At 43.5% G+C, this 19,401-nt stretch overlaps 1 protein-coding gene across 3 annotated transcripts in view; it reads right to left on the bottom strand.

Annotated features, from left to right (window-relative positions):
* CAPN13 (calpain 13) overlaps positions 1-18,752 on the bottom strand; it is a 78,436-nt gene extending 59,684 nt beyond the window's left edge. The window contains exons 1-3 of one of the 3 annotated variants that reach the window (XM_072770628.1): positions 18,602-18,752; positions 4,558-4,672; positions 1,419-1,635 (exon numbers count right to left, since the gene is read on the bottom strand). In XM_072770628.1, coding sequence (XP_072626729.1) covers positions 1,419-1,616 — 198 coding nt within the window. In that variant the 5' untranslated portion in view covers positions 1,617-1,635; positions 4,558-4,672; positions 18,602-18,752. The remainder of the gene's footprint in view (positions 1-1,418; positions 1,636-4,557; positions 4,673-18,601) is intronic. The other 2 variants (XM_072770629.1, XM_072770630.1) reach the window with 2 other exon arrangements.
* Between the last annotated feature and the right edge of the window lie 649 nt (positions 18,753-19,401).

The raw sequence follows: 19,401 nt of genomic DNA, 5'->3' as shown, positions 1-19,401 counted from the left end.
AAGGTCTTCTCACTCCTATTTGGCTCAGTTTCTCCTTGCCCCCCAAAACACAAAATTTGAGATGTTGCTGGAATCAGAAAGTAAGAAACTCTCAACCCTTCCTAAATAGAAATGTTATAAATTCTTTAACACTAGAAATATGGTCTCACATCTATTAGTCAGCACCTTGGAAAAAAAACTTTCTAAAAGAATCTCAGCATCTAAAAATAACAAAGGGAAAAATATAACCCTTCCATACTTATATAGTTTGCTATTCAGCTCTCCACGGGAGAGAAGGCCAGAAGAAGAGAATCATTGCTGGGGATTTAATGCCTCTGACTGATGAGATGGATCCTAGAAGCCTGATGTACCATCTGATCCTGAGCCCCACCTGATCCCTAATCACCCTCCTCTCCTCCCCAAAACTACAAATCTGTCCCAAGTTAGGGCAAGAGTTGTCACCTCCAGAATTCAGTGTTTTGTCATATGTCATTCTGTATAACTTTATTGAAAGTATAGTGCTTGGTATTTAATCAGTGCTCCATAACACTTGTCGGTATTATAATGAGCTCACTAGACATTATATTATTTTCTCTTTTTCTAGGTTCTGCTGGCTGCTTTTGGAAGAAAGAACACGTGGTTGGGCATTAGGACCCTGAGAATGGTCCTCACCTGTGTCTTTTGCATCAGTACTAGCTCTGATCAGATTCTGAGAATGTTAAGTGGGCTGAGAAATTTTTCTTGGGGCTTCATGCCCTGAAATGAATATAGTTTAGAAAAACCAACAGGGCTCATCTTACCACAAGGCTGAATTAGTGGCAATCTGCCGAGGTAGGGGAGGAGGGGGTTTTGAATGTTGCCCTAAAATATCTCCCTAATTTTACAGCTAATGTCTGAAATTCTTTTATTAGTGATCAAGCCTTTGCAAGATTGAAAATAGAAATATAAATGAGAGAGGTGAGTCAATTATTTAAATTTATCCTATTGAATAAGTGACTGACATGCTATCTTCCCTTTGAGTAAATTCCAACAGGGGAAAAAGAAAAAAAAAATAAGGACAGTGATAAGGAAAAGAATAAAGAGTGATGGAGACTGACAAACGGGCTTGGTTATGGAGATAAGACCAACTACTACAATCTTAATACCCATGGTTTCCCACGTTTTGGATAAGAACATGAGCATGTAATCTAGTGATGCACTCAGTGCTATATAAATGGGTTAGAATACATGGGTCCTGGTTCCTGGTACAGGGTCCTTCCAACCCACTGAGGATACAACACTGTAGCTGAGGGACCAGATACATTTCATTTTCCTTCCCATCTGGTTTGGGCCATCCTTAAAAACCAGGTCACAGGCCCATCCTTTTTTCTGTGGGAGGTACCATGGCAGGCAGCTCAGAGGGTCCAGGAACTGGGTGTGTTCCTGTGGGGCTCACTCACCTTTGGCCGCATCCACCTCAGGCTGGAGAGGTTTTTACCCTGGACCAGCTGCAGACCTATGGAAGAAATCTCTGCAGGGAATGTCTCATCTTCAAATGGTAGGCCTGTGCTTAGGCAACGATCCAGCAAGGAGTTATAGTCCTGGCCATTGAATTTGATGACAGGGGTCTCAGCTAGAGGCTCCTGGTTGTATGCCATGACTCTCCTTAGAAGATATCTAAGGAGAAAAAAAAAAAAAAAAAAAAGATGTCTAAGGCCTTTTCCTTCTGGTAAGAAAGAGAGACATTTTTAGGGATAAGCTGTCAAGTTCTTTGCATCAACAGATGTGAGCTTTGGAAAGGTACTCCTACCCCCTTTTACAAGTTGATAGTACTGAGACACAAAACAGTTCTGTCCCCAATGACAGAGCCAGTTGATGGGTGAACCCAGACTAGAATTCAAGCATTCTTCCTCATAGTTCAATTTTAAATCTGCTGTACCAAAGAGCTACTCAGTATGCTGTTATGTGCATGAGATACTACAGGGGGTATTTGTACATTAATGAACATTTATTGAGTGCTGACCTTATGCCAGACACTTTTCTGAATGCTGGCAATCCAAAGATAAATACGACATGATCTTTATCCCTTAGGGGCTCATTATCAAGTGGGAAAGATAGATAAGACTTTTCAACAACTAGCTATCATTCAACAGAAACTCTCTAATTAAAAATGTGTACAAAATCCTGTGGATACAAAAAGGAGGAGCTATGAAGTGCCAGGGAAAGTCTGGGATGACTCTCCCCCAGGCGGTGACATTTATTTGAATGGAGCCTTGAAGGAAAGAGACTATGCCAGATAGAGAACTGGTGGGTGTGTATGTATAAATTATTCTCTCTATATATAAATCTGTCTAGGTTCCTTGAGTAGCAAATGCATGGAAGCCCAGGGGTTGGATTGGAAAGGTCATGGGTGTTAGAGGGAATTGTGTGTGTGTGTGTGTGGGGGGGGGGGGGGGGGCGGGGTGGAGGAGTCAGTGGGGTTAGGGCTGGAGATAGGGAATTTTGGCAGAGATGGCCAGGAAAGTAGGTTGGAAAGCTGGACTGTGACATGTTTTTATGTCCTGCAAGCACTGCAGGGCCACTGAAGAGGTAGGTCATGATCAGATCTATCTAAAGGATTGTGAAGGGAGTTGGAGGCCACATGGAGGGGACAGATAGGAACTGAGATAGAGAGGTTAGGATACTGCTTCATGTGTTCATGGGAGAGATAGTTTAGACCATGACTAGTGAAAATGATAGAGAAACAGATCCTAGTGCCATTTTATAGGTAGAACCAATAGGATTACATGATAATTTGAATATGAGGACAGGAGAAAGATATGTGGGGCAGGGAATAAAAGGTACTATGGTGAACAATCAATGAATTTAAAAGTTTGCTTTCTGCTCTCACCACCCACCTACCAGTTCCACAATACAGAGTTAGTATTCAAGCCTGTGAACATACTTTTCCATCTGTACAAGTTAATGATACCAACCTCATGGGGTTTGTTGTGGTAGTAAATGAGGTTCAACCTACCATAATGAGAAGGGTGACTGGCATACAGTGGGCATTCAATAAAAGTTGGCATCCTAATTTCCCTTAAGAGATGTCAAGAAAGTCTGGGATTTCTTGTTCAGGAAGCCATAAGTGTATAACTGATGCCATTTACCAAAATGTGTATCACATTCTCCAATCTGTGATGGAAGCTAACTTGAGTCTGAATCCTAAATCTGCACTTACTGATTGTGGGACTTGAAAAGCCTCCTTAGCCCTTAAAGTAGTGCATTTTAAGCTCTTTGACCAGGGCACAGAAGACCCCAAGGTCCATAGGTCCTACCCATTCCTACTTCACAGTGAAAAAGGAATCAAATGACAATAAAGAACTAAAGAGGAACATAAATGAACAACTCAAGAAAGAATAGAGCCTACAATCAAATCTTGGATCATACAAAAAAACCATACAAGCTTAAAATAACTTAGTGATGTTCTTACAGTTAATAATATATACACATATAATAATAGTATGTTGCATGTTATTTAGAGAACACAAATTCATAGGCAGAGTATCATCTATAAAGTGTCACTGTACTCACATATTTGGAGGGAATTACACATACAAATGTCTAGCAAATGAGGTAAAAATAATTTCTATTTGAACTATTAGGTTGGACCATATGAGACTATCATTTTTTGGGTCAAAAATTGTTGAATATAGTCTATTTCATATGGCTTCACCTAAGGAAAAGATGTTAGAATGTAGATCATTTCATTTGGTTTAGCTCAATATGTTATATGCATTTCTTCAACCTAGTTCTTGGAAAATAATGGTGAAAACATGTCAATATGCCTCACCACTTACTATAGGGTTAAGAGGAGAGCCCACAACAAATTATATAGAAAGCTGAAATACAGTAAGGTATCATTCAAGAGCAAGAAAACAGTAATAGAAATTGATTGCCAATTCAAGACAAAGGCAATGACACCTGATAATGGAGAGTTGTGAAAATTATGGGTCTCCCAACTCTGCACATGCTCAGGGACAGTGGAACCAATACAGCATTGCCAAGCCACCTACCTTTCAGTAAAATATTAAATTAGGGTATGTGATAAACTCCAGCAGTGAGCTAATTTTAGTTTAGGAAACCAAATAGTAGTTACTCTTAATAGCACAATTATGGGATGTACAAGTGAGTCTGCATGTAGAAGTGAGTCCAAAGAATTTGGCTTGATTTCTCCATCAGAATCTTGCAAAGGCCTTACTTACATCTTGGAGTCAGTTCCCAGGATATCTGTAGAGACCTCACTGCTCACCATTGGGTAGTGGATAGTTAAGAATCCCTGTGTAAGACTCACATTCCTTATTTGTGAAATGATGACAATAATGTACATGTTGTGGAATTGTTTTAAGACTCAGATGAATCCATGCTTGTCAAGTACTTAGCACTGACTGGTACACAAAAAGTGGTCAATAAATAATGGTTATTAATAGAATTATTATCATTTTGATTATGAAAGGACTGTGCAGAAAGCTCTACACTTTCTAAGATGAAGACTTATTCTTATGAACAACAGTCTTAGAGGGGTCTGCAGGGATGAGGACTAGGGCTAACATATCATACCTGTGTCCTTAGCTCTGCTGCTGCTCTGAATGCACTGAGAGCGCAGGAAGGGAAGACTCTGGGGGACAGGTTGGCAGGTCTAGGTGTCTGCTGGTGGAGGAGGTTGTCCGCTGCTCTGGGAGAGAAGAGAATCTTGATGGAAAAAAGTGAAGGCAGGCAGGAAGGGGAGGGAGCCTCCCCGCTCCTTGTGTAGACCTCACACCTACCAGGTTCACTCTGTGGCCTCCTGGATTGCTTATGGCTTTGCCAGGAAATAGCCTGCAGACTCACTTTCTCAAGTAGAAAGTGTCTACAGAATTTGACATTTCACTACTGTGTGCAGCAGAAAAGGCCAACCAACTCTCCTAACTGTCATTTTAGGGAGGACTTTTTGGCTTATTTCTTTTATTTTTTTCTATCTTGCTTCACTGTGAAAAGTAAACAAAGGCCACAGAAGACTCAACTGCCTAGATTAAAAAAAAAAAAAAAAAAAAAGAGCGAGAGATGAAAGTTCTTCCTGATCTTCAGGATATAAAGCTGTCTTACTACTGGGGTTACCTCTTGAGGCTAGCAGGAAGAATGGCACAAGAGGAGTTAGAAAAATGGCAAAAACAAAAGAAGTTTACATAAAGTTCCTAATGTGAGAGGCTGTGTGAGCTAATGCATCAAGCCTCAGAACTAGGAGAAGCAGGCAAAAGATGAAGTTGATGGTTATAAAATCTGTTCTGCTCCCTGCAATGTTTGTAAAGGGAGTTTGGTTCAGTCCTTCCTTGTGTTCTCTGCTGAATTGGGTGACTGTCTTGGTCTGTTCAGCCCCCAGCAAAATACCATGTCGTCAACCCAGAATTGTGTATCCAGTGAAAAATATATTTCAGGAATAATAGTGAAATAAAGATGTTTCAGATGAACAAAAACTAAGATATTCATCATCCAAAGATGCTTCAGAAGAAATGATAAAGTTCTTCAGTTTGAAGGACAATAATAATAGGGAAAACTGATTATGCAGGAATGGTATACAGTAAATATAGGAGTAAATATGTAAGACTGTTTCTTAAATTCTTTAGAATACATAAGTGGGTTTAAAGCAAAAATTATGAGACATCTGGGTGGCTCAGCAGTTGAGCGTCTGCCTTCAGCTCAGGACATGATCCCGGAGTCCCAGGATAAAGTCCTACATCGGGCTTCCTGTGAGAAGCCTGCTTCTCCCTCTTTCTCTCTCTCCCTGTCTCTCATGAATAAATAAATAAAATCTTTAAAAAAAAAAAAAAAAAAGGCTACTATGAAGAAACTAAGGTAAAAAAAAAATTGCTGTCACATGAAATGGATACATTTCCTACAATGTATCAAAGTAGACAAAAGAAGAAACAGAAAATCTGAATAACCCTGTATCTAATCAAGAAATTGAATTTGTTAGTAAAATCTTTCCCCAAAAGAAACCCCCAAACCCAGGTGGTTTCATTGGTGAATTCTCTTACTCTTTCTAGGTCAAAATAGCACCAATCTTGCATAAATTTTTTTCAGAAATTTATGCAAGGAGGAGAAGGGAAACACTACTGAACTTATTTTTATTAGGTCAACATATACTAACAATAAAATCTCATGAACAAATTCCCATCCCAGAAAAAAATTTATGCATCACTATTCCTCACAGAGACAGCAAAGATCCTTCACAAAATTTCAGCAAATCCAATTTAACAATGTAAAAAAGAAGAGAAAGAATAGTACATCAAGTTAAGTAGGATTTATTTCAGGAATGCAAGTTTAGTTTAACACTGAAAAAAAAAAATCAGTGTAATTAGCCATATTAAAAAGCTAAAAACAAAGCCAGTAATTACATTAAAATTATCTGACAAAATTCAACATATATTTATGGTAAAAATTCACAAAGAAGAGTTACCTAGAAAAGTACATAACATTCTCAAACTAATGAAGGGTATATATAAAAAAAATCTACAGCTAAAACAATCCTTAGTAATAGAATATTTTCCCTCTTATGATCATAGTTAAGACAAGAATGCCCATTGTCACCTTTTTTTAGTGTTCATTATCGCCACTTTTATTTAACATTGTACTGGAGCTCCTAGACAGTTTATAAGAAAATAAGTCTAGAATTAATGATCAAATTAGCAATACAAGGTTAATATTTAAAAAATCAGTTTTATTATCATAAACTAGCAGCAAACAATAGGAAAACAATAGCATTCCATTACAAATACTTGGGGAAAACATCTAACTAAAGACATCCAAGCTCTCTACATCAAAAACTACAAATCATTGCTGAAAAAATTAACATCAAAAACTACAAATCATTGCTGAGAAAAATTAAAGATGACCTAAATTAATTGGAAAACTCAGTATCTCCAAATGTATCTACAGATTCAATACAATCCCAACTAAAATTTTAGAATGTCTTTTCATTTTTAAAGAAATTGACAAGCTTATTCCAAAATTTATACTTGAACACAAGGGAACTAGAATAACCAAATAATTTTTTTTAAAGAAGACATTGGGGTCTTCTTTAAAAGATGGATGGCTCAGTCATTTAAGCATCCTATTCCTGATCTTGGCTCAGGTCTTGATCTTATGGACGTGGGCTCAGGCCATGCATTGGGCTCCATGCTGTGTGTGGACCCTACTGTAAAAAAAAAAAAAAAAAAAAAAAAGGAACACCTGGGTGGCTCAGTGGTTGAGCATCTGCCTTTGGCTCAGAGCATGATTCCGGGGTCCAGGATCAAGTCCCACATTGGGCTCCTGCAGGGATCCTGCTTCTCCCTCTGCCTCTCTCTCTCTCTCTCTTTCTCTCTCTGCATCTCTCATGAATAAATAAAATCTTAAAAAAAAAAAAAAAAAAACATTAAAGGACACTTAGCCAGCTGACTTCAACTGACAAAAAGATAGACAATCATAACAATGGTGCAGAATGGAGAATCCAGAAACCAACCACAACATAAATGGTCAATTAATTTTTGACAAAGTTTCCAAGATGATTCAATGGAGATAAAAACGTCTTTCAAAAAAGGATTCTGGATCAATTTTATATGGAAAAAAGTACAAAACAACAACAACAAAAAAATGTGGACCCTTACTTCATACCATATACAGAAATCAAGTCAAAACAACCACAAACCTAAAAATAAAGCTTAAAATTATAACACTTTTAGAAGAAAACAGAAGAAAATACTTGCATAGAGGAAGACATAGGAAAAATGTTTGCAAACTTAAGGGTAGGAAAATGTGTCTTTGACAGAATGCAAAAATATGAGCCTTACAAGGAAAAAAAAAAAATGGATCAATTAGACTTCATCCAAAACATGAAAGACACCATGAAGAAAACAAAAATGCAAATTACACAAAAAACAGGGAAATGACTTGTATTTCGAATAAAGAACTCTTTTAAATCAATAAGAGAAAAAGAACCCATTAAAAATGGTCAAAAGATATGAACAATTTACCCAAAAAACAGGCAATTACCAACGTGAAAAAATGCTTTACATTTTAAGTCATTAGTGAAATGCAAATTATTACTACACGAAGTAATCACCACCCACCCATTAGAGAGGCTAAAATTTTAAATGCTGACCATATTAAGTGTTGATAGGGAGATGGCAACTGAAGCTTTCATATACTTTTGGTATGTACGTGAAGTGGTAGGACCACTGAGTGGAATTTGTTTAGTCTATGCATATATTCAACTTCACTAAATATACCAAATTATTTCCCAAGGTTGTACCAATTTATAATCTCACCAGCAATGTATAAGAGTTCCCATCACTCTTTCTCCTCACTAGCACTTGTTACTGGCGAGCTTCTCATTTGAACCCATCTGGTGGGAGTGAAATGCCAACTCCTTGCAGTCTTAATTTATGTTTCCCTGATTACTGGTAAGACTGAGCATCTTTCAGTATGTTTATTCTTCATTCATATTCCCTCTTGTGTGAAATGAATATCCATATCTTATGCCCATTTGTCTATCACGTTGTCTTTTTCTTATTGATTTGTAGGAAATCTTTATTTACTCTGGATAGTCATCTTTTGTTAGTCATATGTATTGCAAATATCCTTTCCTACTTGGTGGCTTATCTTTTTATTTCATTTACAGTATCTTTTGATGAACATAGATATTCTCACGCAAATAGAAATGTGTTATGATTATTTGTTTGGAAGTTTAATTTTTATAAATTGAGCCAAATGTTAATGCATTTGGGAACATAATATAAGAAACTTTGGGAGGGATTCTCTTTTTAAAACAAGGAAGTTTGGACAGCCTGGGTGGCTCAGCGGTTTAGCACCTGCCTTTGGGCCAGGGTGTGATCCTAGGGTCCTGGGATCGAGTCCCACATCAGGCTCCCTGCATGGAGCCTGCTTCTCCCTCTGCCTGTGTCTCTGCCTCTCTATGTGTGTCTCTCATGAATAAATAAAATCTTATAAATAAATAAATAAATAAATAAATAAAACAGGAAATTTATTTGTAATTAACAATCATTCCTCCCCAAAGCACTGATTTAAAAACTGTTTATAACTCTATAATAATATTTTTAAGAAGTAGGATATTCACAGCAGCATTCTGAAGTGGACTTACAAAGAAACACTTTGAACACTTAGGAAATGATACTCGGGTTTCTAGAAGCAAATACAGCCTTATCAAAATCAATTACTAAGCTTTCTTTCTCTTTTTCTTTTTTACTTTTCAAAAAAAGTTCCTACTTTAGAGGAGAAGAATGCCACATAGATGTGGTCATGTGTGTTAAGATACATATAGAACATACCTCGATTTTTTAAGAACAGTATTTGATAAAATTTCCCCTTATTTCCTATATATAGGATGGCAAAATCAGACTAGACTGCAAGACTGGGTAGGTTGTACGCTATAGTATTGTATAGCACAGAAATACTGTGTGGTGTAGTACAGGAGAGGACACAGAATTCACAGTTTGAGCTAGAGATTATGGATGAATAATTTTGGATTATCTCAAAATCACCGTGCCATAATAGTCGCAGAACTCTCCCTTGTCCTGTCCTGCTTAACATTTTTTTTTTATCTTGATCCTGGATGAAGATGTTGAAATGAAAATGAAGATACTTTTCAACTTTTTCATCATTTTTAATGATATAAAGGAAGAACAATTATCCAAGCAGATGGCACAATTAAAATTCTAAAGGACCTCAAAACCGAGAGGATGGAAGTTACCCAAGGAAACTGCAAATCTGTCTTCTCATTTAAAAGTTAACTGTGCAAGTAAACAGTGAGTGAGATTTGCCTTGGCTCACTTTCATTTTGAAAAGACTTTGTAGGGCTTATTTGGCTTCCTATCGTAAATGAGACAACATGGTGAAAGATGTGCCCACTCTGAGCAGTTGCCACGGCAGGGAGGTGCTGCTAGAGACACCGGGTAGATCTTGGCCTCCTACGAAGCTGCTCTTGACCACTGGCAGACGTCCAATCCACTGTGTTCAGTTCTGGGGGCCACATTTCAAGCAGCACATCAGCACCCTCAGTGGTAGCCAAAGCAGGGTGTTAGGGTAGCACAGGGCACCCAGCCAGGACGGAGCCCTTTGCTTGCAAGCAAGGTTTTCTGGTAAGCAGTTACATCCACCTGGAAAAGGTGGGGTTTTCTAATGATACAAAAATGCCAGCAACTAAACACATATGGAATCTAGAGACCACCTCCTGAGAAGTTGGAAATCTAGAAACATTTCCTGGGAGAAAGACAGACCAAGGGACTTACAGTGACTGTCAGACCCAGCCCAGAAGTCCTGTTCCCAGTGCTCCAGAATAATCCTGATCTGAGAGAACAGGGATTTAGCCATCCTGGTCCCACAGTCTGGCTCCCTCTTGCTGCTTCTCTGACCTCCCAGGGTTATGTTCCTGTTCAGAAAACTGGGCTCTGTCTGGGCCCTTTATTAAAAGGAGGAGGAAGAAGGAGGAAGAGGAAGAAGGAAGAAGAAAGAAAGAAGAGAAGAGAGAAGAAAGAAAGAAGAAAAAGAAGAAAGAAGAACAAAGAAAGAAGATGACGTCAACATCATAGGATGGTGGTCAAGAGCATGTGGAATCAGTTTGAAACTTTAAACTTAAGTTTGACTTTAGATGTTGCTTAGAGACTGACTTATCTTGAGCAATGCTCTTACTATCTGAGCCTCCTTTCCTTACAAAAAAAATGGGCTGGAGGTGGTGGTAATCAGCCTCAGAGCACTACATGGATATTAAGCAACATGATTTTTTATCAAGGGCTTGGCATGGGATGTAATAAAAGCTATGTGGTAGGTCTCCTGATGATCAGCGTGTCAGCATCTCCCCAGGTGCCCACTGCCCTAGCCATGAACCTGAACCCAGGGGCGAGGGCACTGTAACAGGTGATGGGCATGCCAGGCATTGGCCAGCTGCATCTTGGACTTCCAACAGTAGATCTCGCCAGATCCCCAGAGTGGTACCCAGAAGCCTAGCACATGTGGCTATTGAGCGCTGGAAATACAGCCAAGTGCAACTATGGAACTGAATTTTAAATTTTATTTTAATTAATTTACATTTAAATGTAAATATCTACCCATGCCAGTGGACGCCTTATCGGATAGCGCCGAAGATCTGCTAATGTCACAAATGACCATGTGCGCTCTTTAGTGGTGATGGTCAAGCCGAGGTTGAATAACCTTTAAAGGGCAGGTGGGGGAAGGGGTTGCGCAGAAGAATCCTTGCACTGGGCAGATCCTTTCAATTTTCACTTGCTGGGGTTCTCTCAACTGTTCTTCCTCCACATCCAGGCTTTGCCACCAAACCATCCACTTTGGGCCGGTGGTACTGACAGGACCAGCCCGCAGCTCCACAGGCTTCACAGAGACAGGTGCCCCACTTGCCTACCCTGGGGTCTGCGCCTCCAGGAGGAGCTTAGCAAGTCCCAGCAACAAAGGGTGATTCTGTTCGCATTTTGTTTTCAATGAGCTAAGAAACAGGAAGCCCGAGTTCAATTGTTCCCTGCCCAGGAGTGATGCACACAGCTCTCTCCTGGCTGGTGTTTTTCAGAACAATGGAAATAAATCTGATGTAATGTAGCAGAACATGACAAGGGATGGTTTTCCCTTTAACAAATACTCATTTGAAATGGTGCCCAAACCCTGCACGAGGAGCGATCTATTTCCCACAACAGTGTTCCAGCAAAACCCATTACTAATTCCACAACTCAAATTAAAACTAACAGAGCTTGAAGGCTGGGGCTGACACTCTCTCTGCTGACAAGGAGCAAGGAAGGAGGGTGGGGGAAGGGGCCCGGCGCACTCGCGTGTGTATGTGTTTAATTACACTGTTTAACACATTGAGAATAATTTAGCCACCCGAGTGGAGAAAATAAGGCACTTAACTGCTCTCTGGCGGAAAAAAGCCCCGTGCAAACCACTTGCAGCTATATGACACCTAGGCACACCTCAGGGCTTTGGAGAGAGAGAGAAGGGGGAATGGAGGGAGAGGCAGGTGAGTATGGAGAGGAAGAGGGGGAGGAAGGAGGAGGAAGGAGGAGAGGAGGAGAGGGAGAGATGAAGGCAGTGGGGAGATAGAGCAAGGGGAAGAGAAGGAGTTAGAGGGGGAGAGGTAGAGAGAAAAAGAGAAAGAAGGGGAATTTTGTACATATACAAATCACCTATGAGCTGGGAAGGCACAAGACTATCTCTCAAGAGACGTAGTATGAGGTGGGGTCAAGGTGAAAAGGAGCACAAACTTTATATTTTAGAAAGGAAGTTAACACCTAGACCTGTGCTTCCCCCACTTCAGAATCATCTCAGTGAGTTTCTGGCCTTTGTGGCCTGAAAGCCATGAGAGGGATGTGCGGCCCCTAGAAAGGTAGGTCTCAGAGGAGGAGTCTGTGGGCTCACTATCCAGTAGGAGAAACTGAGGCTTACAGTCAAAGAAGTCAAGTCTGGCCAGCCCTTGGCAGAGACTCCCGTCCAGCCCTCCGCTTTGAGGCTGGCAATCTGGCCTGCAAGAAGGTCATGTCACTGTCCCCTGCCAAGAGGCATCTTCTCTTCTGTTTCATTAGGACTGAGAGGTCTGAGGTCATCTCTAACCCACCGAGGGCCATGGGAGCCAGAGAAATGAAAGAAGGCTCTAGGGCAGCCCGAGTGGCTCAGCGGTTTAGCGCCGCCTTCAGCCCAGGGTGTGATCCTGGAGACCAGGAATCGAGTCCCATGTCAGGCTTCCTGCATGGAGCCTGCTTCTACCTCTGCCTGTGTCTCTGCCTCTCTCTCTGTTTCTCGAATAAATAAATAAAATCTTAAAAAAAAAAAAAAAAAAGAAAGAAAGAAAAGAAAAAGAAAAGAAAGAAGGCTCTAGCATGGCTTCAGATTTTCAAAGCTCCCAGCCCTGGAACAGGCAGCAGAGGAGTAAATGTTCCAAACAGAACCACCCACTGCCTGCCCCCCAGGGACTCAGGTTCAGCATCAGGGCTGATGGCCTAGGAGATGGGTGGCCCGGCAGGGGGGAGGCAGAAAGCCAAAACCACTCTCTGTGGCCCCCAGATAGTGAAGCCCCATCCTCCTTGCTCCCTGGTGCCCTCACTGTGTGGACCCAGCCTCTTCCAGCCACTTCCAGGACCTGGGGTCTCAGGTTGCTCAAGACCTCAGCCAATGGGTCCCTCATAGGAGACCCTGCAGGGTAGCAAAATGATCTGCATGCCGGGCAGAGGGGAGTCTGTACCGCTCCGCTGAGGCATGCTGTACCCTTCCTCTTGCCTGTTCCCCCTTTAGAACTCTCAGAAGGTTGGTGCTTTTCACTGCAATGTTCTATATTTCTGGAGCAGATAATGTGGGTTCTAATGCACCCTAACCAATACCGCTGGGCAGACAATGAAATAGGAACCTACTGATCTATTATTTCTTTCAGTTAAATTGGGTTCACCATGTGCAGACATAAATAAATGAAACTTGTGGGGTGCCTGGGTGGCTCAGTCGGTTAGGAGTCTGCCTTCAGCTCAGGTCATAGTCCCAGGGTCCTGGGATCAAGCCCCATGTTGGGCTCCCTGCTCAGTGGGAAGCCTGCTTCTCCCTCTGCCCTTGCTCATGCTTTCCATCTCTCTCAAATAAAATCTTTTTTAAAAAGTGAAACTTGCCTTTGCATGAAAAGACCCTCTTTCCCATTCCCAAAGATCTCTGATATGTGTCATTTAATCACAGAGGAAGCCTAGAAAGTTCCTGAGTATATTGGCAATATATTCAGAGGACAAGGCTGAGTGTTCATTCTAGGTTCTATCTGTGCCCCAGAAACACTGTGTAATATTTGGTATGATCTTGGGATTTCAGGGCATGGGTTGTTTTTGTTTTTGTTTTTCCTATTCATAAAGAGAAGATACACTTTCTACTTAGCACATTCCAGCTCCTTCTTAAGAAGGGGGGGGGGGGGGGGAGGCGGGGGTTAGGACATTGGGGCCTGTCATGTGTAATCTAGGTCTTCAGAGCTGCTATTTCTGACCCACCCTCCCCAGGGAGCCCAGGCTCGAGTGCTCATGGCCTAGAGGCATGAATCAGAGAGGGTGTGTAGGCTGGCCCTGTGTTCCCTGGGTGTAGGGCCTTTTCGCTTTCCTAAAGTTCTTTGAAAGTTGATACCACATTTAGATAATCAATTTATTCTTAAATAATTTTTTCTTGGTCTTAGACTTTCAGCAGAGGCAGATGAAGTAAAGAAAACAGATGAGACAGAAACATAGGGAGAAGGGCAGGGGACCGAGACAGCCGGTGGGTTGTTGGGGATCCTGAGGACAAGTGGGAAAGCAATGAGGCCAAGCTGCCAGGAAGGACAAAACCCACTACGGAAAGTTCTCATGCAAGCCCAGCATCCTGTGGTGCTGAATCGGAGCCCACACACCGCTGGCTTTCTCACCCCGCAGACGTGAGCCCTCAGGCATCCAATGGCAGAGACCCCCTGGGCCTGCTCTACAGTCCCCTCCTGCGACGCGGGTCCATAGGGTAAGATCCAGGCCACTGCTCCGGCCACAGCAGTTGGAGCTCGGGCCTCCCAGTGTGCATCTGGCATTTCTGGGCATCTCAGGCCTGTGGAGGCCACAGGGGCAGTGCGGGAGAGTGTGGGACTGGGAGCCCGGTCCTGGCTCTACCAACGGCCGCTCCCCATGTGGTGTGGGGGTGGCAGGGGTGGAGACAGAGGGTCAGTGGCACCAGCAGTCAACCACTCTAAGGGAGAGACTCCCTTTGCCAACCAGCTCCAGAACTTACGGCAATGGTGTGTCCCAAGAAAGCCCAGGTCAACCTGCTTGCTCTGAGCATTTTCTGAAACCAAGGTTCCACCCAGGTGGATGTGGACGGGGCATGGGTTGGTGGGAGAGGAAGTCTTTTGAAACGAGTTTCTGAATTAAATAGGTCAAAGAGCACTGTGAAAGAAAATGAACTTAGAATGTCTGTGTGTGATGAAGTTAGAAGAGGTGTGTGTATGTGTGTGTGAGAAGGTGAGTGAAGCAGAGAAAAGCAGGCTGAGGGGGGCTTAGGCTTCTGAGAGTTCCCACAATCCTCCTTTCACGTTTTCTCACCTCCCCCCTTAAAAAATCCAAGAAGGCCAGAACACTGGAGGGGCTGGGGTTAGGCAGAGGAGGTGGGAAAAAGAGGAGCGGAGGATCTAGGAGCGTGCCTGTGAGGGGTGTGAAGAGGCCCTGTGGGAAGAGCAGACAGGAGAGGGAGTGACTGCACCCACGGAGCCTTAGCTGAAGCCAGGAGGAGATGCCACCCCAGGAAGCCTCCCTCCTTCCTGCTGCCTCGGCTCTGTGCCAGAACAGGCAAGGCCCTGCGGGAGCCACGGGGAGGCTTGTGCCCATCTGGAGAGAGTGACGTGGTCACAAGAAGACAGAGTTGCAGGCAGCATCATGGGGAGACAGCAGTGTTGGATCAGGATGGCCCCAGAGTTGAAGGAATGTGCCCACGGTGGCCGGCAGTCCAGAGTCCTGGGAGCCAGCACATCCTGAATGCCTCTGCCCCGAGTTTCTCCCCCAGCCAATGCCATCTAAAAGTTTCTTACCTTTATTTCCTGAAGGGATGCTGGGGAGTTTGGAGATGGAGCCGAATGATGTAGCTTAGCTGGTTGGCAGCCACACCGGTAAGGATTTGACTGGGGACAAGACCTGATGTTTGGCAAGGAGAATCGAGGAAAGATTCCTGTGACCTCTCCTGTGCCCAGTACTGATCCAGGTGTGGGTCACTGGCTGCGTCTCCTGAAGGCAGGTGTGTGGTCACTTCTGATGGAGATACACCCCTCAGGGCCTGTGGTCCCCAGGCGGTGATGGGGCCTGGCTCAGTCCCCTGAGCTCCAGGAGGTCCTCCTGGTCAGGCCTGACCTGATACACAGGTACGGGAGGTGGGCACAGCAGGGCTGACCAGGGAGCAGAAGGCAGAGAACTGCCAGAGGGACCATCACTTCAGAGAGAAACGAACCAAAGGTCCCTTGTGGCTCTTTTGGCAGAATGAGAATGTCAATCTCAGAGCCCAAGGACTCAGAGGCAGCCCATCCTGGGTCACTACCTCAGTACAGGACACTGTTGGCATCTTCCCTATGACTCCAGCAGAAGGGGCAGCAGTGGGCCCAGCCTTCATTGCCACACCCCTACACCAGCTCCTGAAGACCTACCTGCATTTGTGTATTAGCTAAATAGAGGGTCTCTGAGCAGGAGATGACGCTCAGCTGCACAGTTCACAGGGCCTGGAAGGCCCCTCCAGGATCACCTTGTTCAACTATCTTAATTATTAAAATGAGGAAATAAGGTTCGGTCAAGCTTTCCTGGTTGTTTATTGCGGGACCCAGCTTTGCAGACTGGTGAGCATGCACAGCCTCCACCATATCACAGTCTTTTTAAATTCAAAACGGTTAGTGCAAAGCAAAAAGCAGTACATGGTAGAGGAGTTCCCTGATAATTTAGGGATCAAGACAAGCCAGACGGAACCCAGGAGGGCGAGGGCCCAAAGCAGTGCTTCCAGCCCAGCTTTGGGTATGGGAAGTGCTGGCCGATTCTGCTGGACCAGTTTCTTTGGTTGGGCCCTTCTCAGAGCCTTTATTTATTTATTTTTTTTCTTCCAGCTTAAATTAGTTTATTTTACCTTTCAATCTTAGAGATCAGGAGTCTCAAATGGAGGTCACTTGACAGAATCAGGTTTGCAGGGTTGCATTGTTTCCAGGGACCTTGGCAATACTATTCCTGTCTTGTTAGGAACCTCCCCTGAATAGGATCTGGAGAACGTTAGGCCCTTAAATCTGGTTGGTTCCATAAATTTCTATCTTGTCCATAGATACTTGACATCACCCTCTCATCACCATCACTGCCAACCTAACTTGCATGAAAATGCAAGAAGGGAACTGTGTTTGGGTGGGGGAGGCAATATTGGTGAAGATGCCTGCTTTCTCCTTCACTCCGACACTGCTGACCTCCACTGAGGAGAGCCTGGGGCTTACACCTCTTCCCCTAAATCTTAGAGTACGTTTTAATGCAATCTTTCAAATCTAGGCATGTATGGAAGAGGAGATGGCCAGTGTGTGGTGGTTGACATTTGGATTTCTACTTTGGAAGCCTTTTCTGGCAATCTTCCCTTTGCTGCCTGATCCAAGAGAAGACCAAGAAGAGCTGTTCTGAGGGGTCACAGAGTTTTATTCCTGTAATACCTCTCACAGGGCCACTTGAGTTTTTTCATGGGTCAACTTGAATAAAGGGGATAACCCTGGTTTATTTCAATCAGCTGTTATAGTTAGGTACTGGGCTGCACTGGAACACAGTAAATACAAGTGATAATAAGTAGAAGCAATGATGACCTTCAGGCTTATGCCCTTTAAAGGAGGTTGCCTCCTCTTCTCTATTCTTGTTATTGAGGCTAGATTGAACATCTCTAGGAATGTCAGAACAAAAGCAGAACCATGTTCCTTGAGTGTTCTTGCCGGCACATTTTCTAAGAGGTGTCCACTGGGCTAGGACATCCTAGCAAAGAAGAGCTGATTTCTGTTAACAGTCCTGAGCTACATTTGAGGGGAGAAGATGGTCCTGCAGGTGGAGTTAGGGTGCTTGTAACATCAGAGCCTTTATATGCAAATGTGCATATAAGGACTCTGGGGTGGAGAGGGCCTAGGCAGGAGGTAGAGAGTGGGAAGCACAAATACCGGTGGCACAAATACCTTTGGCGAATTATGTTCTCATTACCCAATGTGCTAAGTATTGGATCCTCTTGAAGCTATCACCCACAGGAAAAAACAAAACAAACAAAAAAAACCCCAAAAAAAACAACAACACAGGTTTAGGTCCAGCTGGGACAATTCAAGAGAGACTGAGTCACTACCCCATTGATGACACATGGGAGTCAGCAAAGTTCTGTTTCTGTCCAGGGACCAGCAGGGCAGTTAGCAGGTCATAACCCAACTGTATCCACAGAGGGAAAAGGTCTGCACTTATTCTACTCTGGTTAGCTTGGGTTCAAGCAAAACAGCTAGCACTCTAGCTCCCTAGGAACAGAATCCCATCTCAAAGACGACCTGACCTGAACAGCCACAGAGGCATAGGCACCGACAGTGAGGTAGCGTAAGGGTAACGGAAACCATCTCAATCTCTGAAGGGGGAATCAGTCTTGTGGTCAATCCAGATTTTCCAACTTTGTTCTTGTTATTATCAAGCTAGATCATCTGAAAACAAAAGGCAAGGCCTGGGCCCCATTCCTTCCTTCTGCAAATATTAAACCTATACACCGTGTCAGAAATTGAACATGGGTGAACAAGGAGACAGGATTCATTCCAACAGAGTGTCCCTTACAGTCCATGTAGCCCTTCGCACACAAAATCAAAGGTGACTTAATGTTAGAGGACATATGCCAAGCTTAGATGATGATCTCTTAGGGAGTCGGTTCATCCTTTGCCCTAGTTTTCCTTAGAGCCTAACCTTGGACCATTTGCACCAGAAGTATCAGGTTTTTGGAGCTACCGAACACACATCTCTGGTGGGGAGACTCAGAATGGACATAATTAAGACACCTTCTGGGAGAAATGCATATGCTCACTGAAGTTTGGACCACTACTTTGGTCCAAAGCCCCGGGAGGTCACCGCTCCCATCCTACCTGTTTCCTAGATGGGTGTATCTGATGTCAGTGGTCCAGGTTAGGGCTGGCCAGGTCCTACACGCTCAGCAGCAGCACTCTGCAGGATGGAGAACGGCGGGGGCAGAGGAGGGTAGCAGTCTCTGGAGGAAACGCAGCAGGCTAGCAGCGTTGGCAGAGTCTGTGCCTCTTCCTTCCCTCAGGCTCCTCCTTATATGGGCTCACCTGGGAGTGCCCCACCTTAGTTAAACAGTGACTCCTGGACCAGGTCTCAGGGCCTCCTGGAGAGAGGATGTTGTGTTCACCTGCAAGGTTTTCTCTGTCCCCTCCTAATTCCAGCTAACCTCTTGGAGCCCCCCACTGAGCAGCCAATTTCTTGGCTGCCTTGGGTGTGGTTTTTTTCCCCATTGTTTCCAGGTATGTCAGTGCCTTTGTTTTATGTGGGGCAACAGGAATGGGTTATCCGAGTCTCTACAGAAGCCCTCTTGAAACAGGCTCACCCAGTGAGTGCAACGTGCGGCTGCCATGTGTTGCACATCAAGAGGGGCCACTCAGAGTAAGTCACCTCACATGGGTCTTCTGCTGGAAAGGGCACTTTCTTTCTACAAATAGGTTGCAGACCTCATTAACCCCTGGGCTTGGTGAGCCTGGGGCAAGGTCCACATCCCTGCTGCTTAATAGATTGGGGAATAAAGAGATGAGAACCCCGATAGCACAGCTCACCTGTGTTACAGGTGAGAATGATAAAATAGGGAAAGCAAGAAAAAAATGTAGAAAGCACCAGACACTGATGTGACTGGATCCATCCTCATCCTGTGATG

The sequence above is a fragment of the Canis lupus genome, chromosome 12 (assembly GCF_048164855.1).
Source record: "Canis lupus baileyi chromosome 12, mCanLup2.hap1, whole genome shotgun sequence".
Classification (NCBI taxonomy): Eukaryota; Metazoa; Chordata; class Mammalia; order Carnivora; family Canidae; genus Canis; species Canis lupus.
This window is presented reverse-complemented; position numbering and strand designations above follow the sequence as displayed.